Source organism: Oncorhynchus masou, chromosome 33 (genome assembly GCF_036934945.1).
Source record: "Oncorhynchus masou masou isolate Uvic2021 chromosome 33, UVic_Omas_1.1, whole genome shotgun sequence".
NCBI classification, from domain to species: Eukaryota; Metazoa; Chordata; class Actinopteri; order Salmoniformes; family Salmonidae; genus Oncorhynchus; species Oncorhynchus masou.
In genome coordinates, this window is record NC_088244.1 from 10821562 (window position 1) to 10834531 (window position 12970).

Genomic DNA, 12970 nt, shown 5'->3' on the forward strand with positions numbered 1-12970 from the left:
TATGCCTAACCACACTACTAACCTTATGCCTAACCACACTACTAACCTTATGCCTAACCACACTGCCAAGCTTATGCCTAACCACACTACTAACCTTATGCCTAACCACACTACTAACCTTATGCCTAACCACACTACTAACCTTATGCCTAACCACACTACTAACCTTATGCCTACCACACTACTAACCTTATGCCTAACCACACTACTAACCTTATGCCTAACCACACTACTAACCTTATGCCTAACCACACTACTAACCTTATGCCTAACCACACTGCTAACCTTATGCCTAACCACACTGCTAACCTTACGCCTAACCACACTGCTAACCTTACGCCTAACCACACTGCTAACCTTACGCCTAACCACACTGCTAACCTTATGCCTAACCACACTGCTAACCTTATGCCTAACCACACTGCTAACCTTATGCCTAACCACACTGCTAACCTTATGCCTAACCCTAACCACACTGCCAAGCTTATGCCTAACCCTAATCTAGAGGTGAAAGAAACGCACACCTACTTAGGCGAGGTGCTGGCTAGTGGAGTAGAACACTTCAAAAACAAAAGGAGAGCCCCACTCTAGGAGCTCAGATGCAAAGATGTGTTAAAAGGTGTCTGTAATCATGGCCAGGTGTGGCCTGATATCATTGGTTAATTCTCATATTAAAATAGCATACAAAAAAACATAAATGGATAACATCTGATCACAGATAATACATAAGCCTACAAACATTTACAATGAATAGCAAAATCACATTAATCACAATGGCGGCTTCAGATCAAAGTCTACGTTGAGACCGAAGGGAGCAAGGTTCTTTAAATTACAGATCCAGGCAGCCTCTCGTTTTAACAATAAATTGTTGAGGTCACCCCCTCTCCTAGGGAAGATAACATGTTCGATGCCAATATAACGGAGACGAAATCCAGTGGTTTGATTCCAAAAAGTGGGCCGCAACTGGTTAAGTCCAGTTTTTGCACTTGATGGTGCTACGATATGTACTTTTAATTTGCGCTTTGTTTTAGCCACATCATTTACACCACAAGGACAAGTTAGAAGATTATTAACTGCCTTAGTGGAGCACGTAATGACACCTTTGATTGGGATCTGTTTCCCTGTTTGGGAATGTTTGAAGAATCTACATTTATAAGTGCCACTGCATTGAGCACAGCCATTACATAGTTTCCATCCAGTAGGGGCGCAAATACACGCTGTGCAGGGATATCTTGGGGTGGTAAATCAGAGCTTACCAATTGATCTCTGAGGTTTCTGCCCCGCGAGAATACGACCAGGGGAAGGTCCGAAAACACATTACCAATACTATCAACGGATCTTAGAATGTGTCAATGTTTGTGAACGATTCACTTAATTTGTTCAAAGCACTTTGAATAGTAGGCAGTTAGAACGCAAGAATGCTTCTTTTTGCGAGACTGACCTTGAAAGAGGTCATGTCTCATATTGCTTTGAATTTTCTCAATGGCAGTATTAAATCTGACCATTTTTGTACCCCCTCTCCTTGAATTTTCTTTGAGTCTCGGCCATATTTCTGTCGAAATCTGATTGTTTTTTACAATTTTTTTTGATTTGACAGAATTGGCTGTAGGGCAAACTGTTTTTCAAGGGAAATGGGTGACAAATATTAGCGCTCAACAAACTGTTAGGATCAGTAGGTTTCCTGTAAAGATCAGTGTATAAAACATTATCTTCACACAAGATCAGAAGATCAAGAAAACTGATTTGACGTGTATCAGATTGCATAGTAAATCTCAGATGATCAGAACAGGAGTTAAGAAGCATGGAATGCCTGGAGCTGTTTAACATCACCCCTCCATACAACAAAAATATCATCAATATACCGTTTCCAAATAATGATGTTAGGCAAGAAAACATTTTTGAGAGGATTGAAAATAGACTTTCTCCATGTAACCATATACAAATTAGCATAGTTAGGAGCCATGGGGGATCCCATAGCACTACCATTCGTCTGAATAAAGAAATCATTTAGAAACATTAAATAGTTATGTGTGAGTACTATTTCAGCCCAATTTTATAATGCAGGCACTGGAAGGTAGTTCATTAGGGTCACGTTGCAGAAGAAAATGTTCCATAGCTTCAATACTGCCCTCGTGTGGAATATTTGTGTATAACGACTCAACATCAAAAGTAACTTTTTATTTTTTTTATTTTTTTACCTTTATTTTACTAGGCAAGTCAGTTAAGAACAAATTCTTATTTTCAATGACTGCCTAGGAACAGTGGGTTAACTGCCTGTTCAGGGGCAGAACGACAGATTAGTACCTTGTCAGCTCGGGGATTTGAACTAGGCTACCCTGCCGCCCCAACTAACAAAGTATTATCAGGGAGAGGAAGGATCAAGAGATTCAATGATAGAGATCATACTGCTGGTGTCTTTTACAAAGGAGGGGAGCTGTTCTGAGATCATACTGCTGGTGTTCTTTACAAAGGAGGGGAGCTGTTCTGAGATCATACTGCTGGTGTTCTTTACAAAGGAGGGGAGCTGTTCTGAGATCATACTGCTGGTGTTCTTTACAAAGGAGGGGAGCTATTCTGAGATCATACTACTGGTGTCTTTACAAAGGAGGGGAGCTGTTCTGAGATCATACTGCTGGTGTTCTTTACAAAGGAGGGGAGCTGTTCTGAGATCATACTGCTGGTGTTCTTTACAAAGGAGGGGAGCTGTTCTGAGATCATACTGCTGGTGTTCTTTACAAAGGAGGGGAGCTATTCTGAGATCATACTGCTGGTGTCTTTACAAAGGAGGGGAGCTGTTCTGCGAGTGGTCTAATAAATAAATAACTGCATCAATGCCCGCTACAATAGAGCGCCCTGGAGGTTTTGTAATATTCTTGTAATAATTTTGGCTAAGTATAAAAAGTGGCAATTTTAGGGTGTTGAATAGCCAAAAAGCAGTGTTCTTTTTCGGTTATCTGACCAGAACTTAAATACCCATCTAAGGACAGTAAAGATCGTGTTCTGAAATTGGGCCGTTGGGTCACTTTTGAGTTTCTTGTAAAAGATTAACCACACTGCTAACATTGTGCCAAACCCTAAATTAAGATAAAAACAGTGATTTTTGTTTTCAAACATTTTTACAATTTATCCAGTTTTGACTTAACCACTTGCCCATCTAGTGCGAAACCGGTCGCACGCTCCTGACTGGTCTCAAAAGCTAGATGCCTGCTGGACACATGCCCCACACAGCCTGCATTGGGGAGCAGTGAACTGGACTATGTCCTATCCGATTGGTAGGAAACCAGCGGTTAAATTATTTAAGCAACAATTGGTGCTGGGTAGAGGTCGACCGATTAATCTGAATAATTAGTTCTGATTTCAAGTTTTCATAACAATCGGTATGTTTGGACGCCGATTACATTGCAACCCACGAGGAGACAGCGTGGCAGGCTGACCACCTGTTACTCCACGAGGAGACATCGTGGCAGGCTGACCACCTGTTACTCCACGAGGAGACAGCGTGGCAGGCTGACCACCTGTTACTCCACGAGGAGACAGCGTGGCAGGCTGACCACCTGTTACTCCACGAGGAGACAGCGTGGCAGGCTGACCACCTGTTACGAGAGTGCAGGCAGCAAGGAGCCGTGGTAAGTTGCTAGCTAGCATTAAACTTATATTATAAATATTCTTAACATAGTCACTAATAAACTACACATGGTTGATATTACTAGTTTAACTAGCTTGTCCTTCGTTGCATATAAGCAATGCGGTGCCTGAAATTGTGTCACTTCTCTTGTGTTCAGTGTAAGCAGAGTCAGGGTATATGCAGCAGTTTGGGCCGCTTGGCTCGTTGCGAACTGTGTAAAGACCATTTCTTCCTAACAAAGACCATAATTAATCTGCCAGAATTGTACATAATTATGACATAACATTGAAGGTTGTACAATGTAACAGCAATATTTAGACTTAGGGATGCCACCAGTTAGATAAAATACGGAACGGTTCCATATTTCACTGAAAGAATAAACGTTTTGTTTTCAAAATTATAGTTTCCGGATTTGACCATATTAATGATCTAAGGCTCGTATTTCTGTGTGTTATTATAGTATAATTAAGTCTATGATTTGATAGAGCAGTCTGACTGAGCAATGGTAGGCAGCAGGCTCGTAAGCATTCATTCAAACAGCACTTTCATCCGTTTGCTTTATGACTTCAAGCCTATCAACTCCCGAGATTAGGCTGGCAATACTAAAGCACCTATTAGAACATCCAATAGTCAAAGGTATATGACATTCAAATGGTAGAGAGAGAAATAGTCCTATAATAACTACAACCTAAAACTTCTTACCTGGGAATATTGAAGACTCATGTTAAAAAGAACCACCACCTTTCATATGTTCTCATGTTCTGAGCAAGGAACTCAAACTTTAGCTTTTTTTACATAGCACATATTGCACTTTTCCTTTCTTCTCCAACACTGCTTTTTTGTATTCTTTAAACCAAATTGAACATGTTTCATTATTTATTTGAGACTAAATTGATTTTAGTTATGTATTATAGTAAGTTAAAATAAAAGTGTTCAATGTTCATTCAATATTGTTGTAAAGCTTATTATTCTAAATATATATATATATTTTTAAATGGTATAGGCTTTTTTGGTCCGCCAATAATTGGTATCGGTGTTGAAAAATCATAATCTGTCGACCTCTAGTGCTGGGAGTCAACATTGTTAACAAAGATGTCAATTAATTAAGTCAATCAATCTTGGAAAGTAGCACAACATCCAAGGGGGAACGATTCAAGTTTATTATTGCTCTACTAGGCTTTCCAGACTATTTCTGAAGATATATTCTCCATAAGAAAGACTCAACTCACCACTTAGCTCAGCCACTCGCTGTTCCAGTTTTGCACACTTTGCCTCTGCCTGGGAAAAAAACTAAAGGAAATTAATTTAAAGACAACTCAACACAATGCCATACTGCATCCATAATTCAAACCCGTAATCTAAATATGGGGTTGTTTGTGAAATAATCTTGTAATTAAATAACAAATAAACATAAAACCAACCACCATGTATAACACAAAGGCTTGATCTAAATAGGGGCTGATTCATGTGTTGAAATACGCCAGTTTGCATTCCATACTGTAACGGTTTAATATGATGTAAAAACATACAGGCACAACATAATGGACAGAATAAACAGAGCCTTTTGTATGTTGAATAGAGCAACCAGCTCAATAATGAACAACAACGACCGGTGTATACATTTATGTATGCCTGATACAACAGTGGACGTGTATCTGAGGATATTTTCAAAATGGCAGTTCCTTTGAAAAATGTGTTTATGATGTCACCTGTTCCAGTCTGTCATTGGTTCCGGCTGCAGAGTCCTCCCTGGTCTCACTGACGTCAGAGTGCAACCGGACACCGTTGGTGTCAGCCAGGCCATCTGTCTCTGAGGCTTTGGTTTCACTGACCTCCGCTCCCCTCTGGCTCTTTATCTCACTCTCATGGCGCTCCTGAAGGGCTGAGGGAAAAACACAGCGATGTAAAGGGTTAGTAGAGATTTTTGTTTTTAAACTGATGATGTGTTGCCATTACCAGATACATCTCATCTAAGAAATGCCTTTGAAAATGTTGATTTTCTACAACGATAACCAACATAAGCATACCCGTCATCTTTTTCTGAAGGGCAGCGTTCTCTGCCTGGAGGCGCAGTAACTCTCCATCCACAGACATGGAGATGGTAGCGGAGGATTCAGCCTGCAGCCCCTTGCCATCCTTTAGCTCTTTGATTTCATGTTGTAGCTCCTCTATCTGAGTACATAACTAAACGAGGGAATGCAATAAATGAAATATATTTCTGTAATATAATCATGAAATGTGATCAGGAAGGTGGGGCCTTTATGTTATACAAGCTAGACAAAGGATAGGCCTATATCAAATCTTAATTTACAAGGACATTCCCCTCTTCTGAACCAGTGGCATGTGCGGGAGCAGGGGACATCCAGTACCTTGGACAGCTCCTGCATCAGGGTGCTGTTTTGCAGTCTGAAGTCATCCTCTTGGCTGTGCAGCTTGCCTTGCAGCATCTCGTTCTCGCTGAGTAATGCATCCACCTCCTGAGCGCACACACCAGACAACCAGTCCATGTAAACAGGAAGTAGGCACTCTCACACAGGATGACGACTTTATCATCCGCACATTTCTAGATTGTTAGCGTGTTTTTTGTAAGAGTATTCAATGTACTTTGCTGATTAGAAATAATGGTGAATAAATTGGAGGACATTGCTCTACTTCAATATCATACTTTGATGTGCCGCCACAAATCAGATTTTCCAAAACATTTCCAAATGATCTAAAATACTCTGGGGAAAGGTCAAATATGCATATTTAAACTGCATTAATACAACATTAATTATAAATCAGGCCCATACACATCATATACCTATGCTACAGTCACTGAAGATGTGGAAGAACCTAATGAGTAAATGCATGAAATGAAGTTGACGAAAGGAGTGTGTCCTATGTTCTCTACATGTACTTGGGAATAATCTCTCTATCCATTAAGTTTTACTTGTCACATGCACAAGTACAATGATATGCTTAACTTGCAAGCCCTACCCAACAGCGCAGTATTCAATATAAAAAAACTAATAGTATAACTAATGAAATAAAACTAAAATAAGAGAGCAAGAGATATATATCTATATAGGGTCAGTGCCAGTACCAATTTTAAAATGTGCAGGGATTACAGGATTATTTGAGGGAAATAAGAGTATGTGCATGTGGGCTGGAATTAGCAGAAAGTGACTGGTAGTAGGATAAATAACTATAATAATAGTAAACAGTATGGCAGCAGCATAAAGACGTCCGCATGTTTCCCATCTCAAAGGGAAGGTTTTTCCCCGGCTGTTCGTGCACATGTAATTATTTCTCGAGCCAAGCCGTAGTCAGTAGCCGAAGTCTACGCCCCTTCATTGGTGATTGGTTAAAAGTTGGGATTCTTCAATTAAGTGTTTGTTATTGTTCAACGAGAGATGAATTGTTTTCATGCTCATTCCTTTTTTCACCAAACAACATCTTAGTTAGATGTCACATTGCGCGACTAAAGCCTCTTGACAAAAACAAACTTTTTTTAAATGTAATTTTTATTTAACTAGGCAAGTCAGTTAAGAACAAATTCTTATTTACAATGACAGCCTACTGGGGAACAGTGGGTTAACTGCCTTGTTCAGGAGCAAAACGACAGATTTACTTTGTCAGCTTGGGGAATTCGATACACTTTTTCCTCGTTTTTGAAGTCAAGGTCTTTAAGGGGGCATGTGAGCACACACGTCCTGTTCGCCAACGGCTAAGCGCCAGCCCAACCGAAGCATGCAGAAGACTTAAGTGTTGGGTGGGTTTGTGCGTGGTGGTGAGTGTAACATTGTCAGTGTAGGCGTGATAGGTGGATATACATGTAAACAGTGCTGAAAGTGACTGGTAGAAATATAAATCATTTTCAAAATCAAAAACACATTCTATTGGTTACATGCGCCGAATACAACAGATGTAGAATTTATCATGAAATGTTTACTTACGAGCCCACTCCCAACAAAGCAGAGTTAAAAAGTAAGAAAAATAGTAACAATGAAATAACAATAAAGTTATATACAAGGAGTACCAGTACCGATTAAACTTGCCGGGATACGAGGTAGTCGAGGTAACACAGTATGTACACGTAGATACATACATTTAAACTCCGTTTTTGACAATTCCAGATATTTAATCATACTTCGGTCAGTTAGGATCACCACTTTATTTTAAGAATGTGAAATGTCAGAATAATAGTAGAGTGATTTATTTCATCCTTTATTTCTTTCATCACATTCCCACTGGGTCAGAAGTTTACATACACTCAATTTGTATTTGGTAGCATTGCCTTTAAATTGTTTAACTTGGATCAAACGTTTCAGGTAGCCTTCTACAAGCTTCCCACAATAAGTTGGGTGAATTTTGGCCCATTCCTCCTGACAGAGCGCGTGTAACTGAGTCAGGTTTGCCTCCTTGCTCACACACGCTTTTTCAGTTCTGCCCACAAATTTTCAATAGGATTGAGGTCAGGGCTCTGTGATGGCAACTCCAATACCTTGACTTTGTTGTCCTTAAGCCATTTTGCCACAACTTTGGAAGTATGCTTGGGGTCATTGTCCATTTAGAAAACCCATTTGCGACCAAGCGTTAACTTCCTGACAGATGTCAAGATATTGCTTCAATATATCCACATAATTTTCTATCCTAATAATGCCATTTATTTTGTGAAGTGCACCAGTACCTCCTGCAGCAAAGCACCCCCACAACATGATGCCACCCTTGTGCTTCATGGTTGGGATGGTGTTCTTTGGCTTGCAAGCCTCCCCTTTTTCCTCCAAACAAAACAATGGTCATTATGGCAAAAAAAGTTATATTTTGTTCCATCAGACCAGAGGACATTTCTCCAAAAAGTATGATATTTGTCCCCATGTGCAGTTGCAAACTGTATTCTGGCTTTTTTATGGCGGTTTTGGAGCAGTGGCTTCTTCCTCGCTGAGCGGCCTTTTAGGCTATGTCAATAGAGGTCTCATTTTAATGTGGATATAGACACTTTTGTACCGGTTTCCTCCAGCATCTTCACAAGGTCCTTTGCGGTTGTTCTGGGATTGATTTGCACTTTTCGTACCAAAGTACGTTCATCTCTAGGAGACAGAACGCGTCTCCTTCCTGAGTGGTATGACGGCTGCATGGTCCCATGGTGTTTATACTTGTGTACTATTGTTTGTACAGATGGACGTGAAACCTTCAGGCGTTTGGAAATTGCTCCCAAGGACAAACCAGACTTGTGGAGGTTACACATTTTCTTCTGAGGTCTTGGCTGATTTCTTTTCATTTTCCCATGATGTCAAGCAAAAAGGCACTGAGTTTGAAGGTAGGCCTTGAAATACATCCACAGGTACACCTCCAATTGCCTCAAATGATGTCAATTAGCCTATCAGAAGCTTCGAAAGCCATGACATAATTTTCTGGAATTTTCCAAGCTGTTTAAAGGCACAGTAAACTTCTGACCCACTGGAATTGTGATACAGTGAATTATAAGTTAAATAATCTGTCTGTAAACAATTGTTGGAAAAATGACTTGTGTCATGCAAAAAGTGAATGTCCTAACCGAATTGCCAAAATTATAGTTTGTTAACAAGAAATTTGTGGAGTGGGTGAAAAACTAGTTTTAATGACTCCAACCTAAGTGTATGTAAAATTCCGACTTCAACTGTATAATAAACAGAGCAGCAGAAGCATATGTTAAAAGTGAGAAAGTATGTTTGGGTGACGGAGTGTCAATATAGTATGTGTGATTGCATGGCTAGTGTCTAGTGAGTGTCCCTCGAGCCAGTTCAAAACAAATTACAATTAAAAAGTATATGGTAATTTATGCACATGTAAACTGGAGTAATGGCTCTAATGGCATATAACATGTATAGCAAGCTAATGTTCATACTATCTTGTCAAGATCATTTGACAGCTTTGAAATAGTTTTAGAAGATGCAAGTAACCCACCTGAGCTTTCTTGCTTTTATTCAGAGCCTGAAGACAAAACAAAAAGCTAATCAGAATAGAATCACAAACAAAGGTACCTTTTATTCTGTCTCAAACATGATGCCTTGAGTTTCAGTGCATTGAACTCCACAGCTCTATTATCACGGTTTTAATCTAAATGTAGATTTGCTTGCTATACCTTCTGTGCTTTGATGTAATCTTTCTCCAAGGTAACAGTCTTCAGACGAACAGCATTCAGCTCTGGAAAATAAATCAACACTAAAATATTGAATATCCCCAGAGCCTAGTATTTTCTTTTCAATCACTGAGACATAACTAACCCATTTTGAAGTTAGATACAGTGCATCACATGGGTTACTACACACACCACACACTTGCATTAGGAGGGAGACTAAATCGGAAGTCCATCCTGGAGCTGCATTGAATTGCTCTTTTCATTTTAGCAGTAAATATTGATCCCAATTCAAGGGCACCAACTGGGCTCCAGAACATATTTATATTACGAGCTGCTGCTCCTTACCAGTTGTGTTCTTCCGCAGGTCATCTGAAAGTTGGTAGTTCTGTGTCCTCAGCTCTAAAAGCTGAGCCTGGAAAACAACAAAAAGGTTATAGAAGGAGGGGATGACATTGCACTAAAACACGTAAAAGCCTTTGACCAGTTAGCCTTGTCAGAGCTAGAACGGCACACAGGACATAGGCCAATCTCCTGTTTCTGTAAGGTGGGGCAGCCTAATGTACAAGTATACCCCCTGGACAGGAAGCTAGTCTGTAGCAGGGCCTTACCCCCAGTCCATCTCCTTAATTCTGAGTGCCGAGTAGAAAGGCATCAGGTCCCATGTTTTGACTCTTTGGTAAGGGACACTAACCACAAGGCCACGGAGTTGGTTTAAGCCTGTATAAAGGGTCAACTTAATTAAACATTAAAACATCTGACTGTACACATACTCTGATTCAGGTGACTTCAGATGAACAAGCAATGCATTATTTGGGCTAGCTAGCCATGGGGACTATCTGGTTTGGAATACTGAACACACCCACTATAATAAACAGTGAATGGCGTCCAGTCCCTAAAGGCTGCGAGCAGGCATGAGGCTAACGTTGAATGACCAAACCCGTGACCCATAAGAAGTCTCGGAAAGCTATTAGTTACGCGAAATTAACTAGCTAGCTAACGTTAGTTTTCACCGAATGTATTGATTTAAAACATTTAACAAAAACAGCACACAACTATCAGACACGGATGTTTGAAATCAATAACAGGAAGATAACTTTTCCATTAATAAAGATATTGTCGTAAAGATTAATGAAGACCAGAGTATGTCATTTCAAGCTAACTAGCTAGCCATTTAAGCTAGTTAACTCGCAACCCAGCTAACGTTAGCTAGCTGTTAAACTATCTGTTATTTGAACATAAAGCAAACTATTGGGATTATCACATTTGCATGTTTGTATAGAAAACTAAAACGATATGACCAACTGCCTGTTGCTTTTGGAATAGCCATTTTTGCTGACACTATCAACATAGCTAGCCACATCCCTGGGTTGCAATGTTGGCTTAGCTAGTAAAGGAAGCTACCACGTATGCTTTACCGTTAGGTCGTTTAGCTCTGGACAGGTTGACGGAAAATCCCATTTTCAGAAAATACTCTGAAGGTGACAACAAATTTGAAACAACGGGCATTAAAAATGGACATCTGTCAACCTAGCTACCTGCATCCGATGGAACTCCTCCTCTGATAGTGCCTGCGCCATCTTCACTCAAGCAGCTCGGAAGGACTCTGCTATTAGCAGAGGTCCTGTGTGATAAAAGTGCCCCTGGGAATAGGCTATACTTTCATGCCTTTCTGTATATCCTTATGGAAAACACGACGTAGTTGTAAATAGAAATGTAAATGTATCGGACGACTTGGCTTTTAGATGAGGGAGGGAGGGAGTGCACTATCATCATTTTCCATAATCTAAACATTACTCCATAGCTAGGTATTGTCATTGCAATAACCACACCTGTCCAGTAGGTGGAGTCCAGATTCAAAACGCCATTTTATAAACTGGGTGGTTTGAGCCCTGAATTCTGATTGGCTGAAAGCCTGGGCTTATCAGACCGTATAACAGGGTATGACAAAACATTTAGTTGTACTGCTATAATTAAGTTGGTGACCTGTTTATAATAGCAATAAGGTTCCGCAGGGGTTTGTGATATATGGCCAATATACCACGGCTAAGGGCTGTATCCAGGCACTCTGCATTGTATAAGAACAGCGCTTAGCCGTGGTATATTGGCCATCTACCACACCTCCTCCAGACTTATTGCTTAAGTGACACAATGGAGGTGCCTCTAGCACTGATTTAGCACGTGATTGTAAACTGTGAGCTTATTAGTCAACTTTAAGTAATTATTTGTTGCTGTGATTGGTTGTAGGTGTTATGATACTGATGGTTTGTTGAGACTGATTGTTTGTATGGTTGTGGCTAGTGGATAATAGTTGTTGCCAACTGTAGCTTAAAAAAAATGTAACCAGGCAAGTCAGCTAAGAACTAATTCTTATTTACAATTGTGCGCAGCCTTATGGGACTCCAAATCACGGGCAGGTGTGATATAAGCCTGGATTCGAACCAATTATCCCATGCTGCTAAGTAAAGTCATGTCTGTTCGTAGCTGGGTTATGCTTCGCTCAAATGTTGCAGTTGTCAACAAACCATCAGTATCACCGCACAAGTATGACGAGAATGCACCTCAACCTATTATTTACTATGCCGGTGCGTTTTTCAGAGGCAGAGGGGAAGTGTTGCACAGCGATTGTGTTTGAACCAACATTTCAGTGTCACAGTTCAGTTGACAATCGTTTTTACGGTCTCTGTTTTGAGTGTATGCCTAACTGGTGGCTGTGTGAATTTGGAGACAGATAGGCTAGCCATTTTCGTTTTAACATTGCATCTGAGAAAAGAAATCACGTGTTATTGATGAGGCATGTTCTGATGGAACCGTTACAGTTTCAATAAACCATGCATCGATATGCCGCCCTTCTCCAATACGAAGTGTAGGCTATAGCAGTAGAATAAACACTCATATAATACAGACATAGTAAAATCACTGGTTTCCTGGCGGTGAATTGTCTGCACGTTGGTTTCATCTGCTCAGAAAACTAGCCGAGCACACCTTGGAATACAACAACAATCGGCTGATCCTCATCTCTGACGTGTTTACTAATCTATGGACAATGTAAATAACCACATAGGATATATTTTTTTAGAAAGTGTCACGCTAATTAATATCCCTGGGAATATTATCAGGCTGCAAGTTTTAGGACTCCCTATTAGTCTAAATGTGATTCATGCATAGATAGCCTGCTTGATAACTTTATTATAACACATTATTTAACTGTACAACTAACGTAAAATAATAGAGCTTTTGAAGAT

The 12970-nt window shown here is 40.1% G+C and overlaps 1 protein-coding gene and 1 long non-coding RNA gene across 6 annotated transcripts in view; one reads left to right on the top strand and one right to left on the bottom strand.

The window, feature by feature from the left end:
* Nucleotides 1-11521, bottom strand: part of LOC135527814 (GRIP1-associated protein 1-like) — a 90428-nt gene extending 78907 nt beyond the window's left edge. For 2 of the 5 annotated variants that reach the window (XM_064956414.1, XM_064956413.1), the window contains exons 1-8: nucleotides 11264-11520; nucleotides 10074-10140; nucleotides 9732-9793; nucleotides 9554-9580; nucleotides 5995-6102; nucleotides 5653-5809; nucleotides 5335-5507; nucleotides 4855-4915 (exon numbers count right to left, since the gene is read on the bottom strand). In XM_064956414.1, coding sequence (XP_064812486.1) covers nucleotides 4855-4915; nucleotides 5335-5507; nucleotides 5653-5809; nucleotides 5995-6102; nucleotides 9554-9580; nucleotides 9732-9793; nucleotides 10074-10140; nucleotides 11264-11305 — 697 coding nt within the window. In that variant the 5' untranslated portion in view covers nucleotides 11306-11520. Of the gene's footprint in view, nucleotides 1-4854; nucleotides 4916-5334; nucleotides 5508-5652; nucleotides 5810-5994; nucleotides 6103-9553; nucleotides 9581-9731; nucleotides 9794-10073; nucleotides 10141-11263 lie in introns of all 5 variants that reach the window. The other 3 variants (XM_064956411.1, XM_064956412.1, XM_064956415.1) reach the window with 3 other exon arrangements.
* LOC135527816 (uncharacterized) lies at nucleotides 5475-6276 on the top strand. Its single transcript, XR_010453481.1, has 2 exons — nucleotides 5475-5535; nucleotides 5672-6276. It is a non-coding gene; the product is annotated as an uncharacterized LOC135527816 (long non-coding RNA).
* Nucleotides 11522-12970: the final 1449 nt, after the last annotated feature.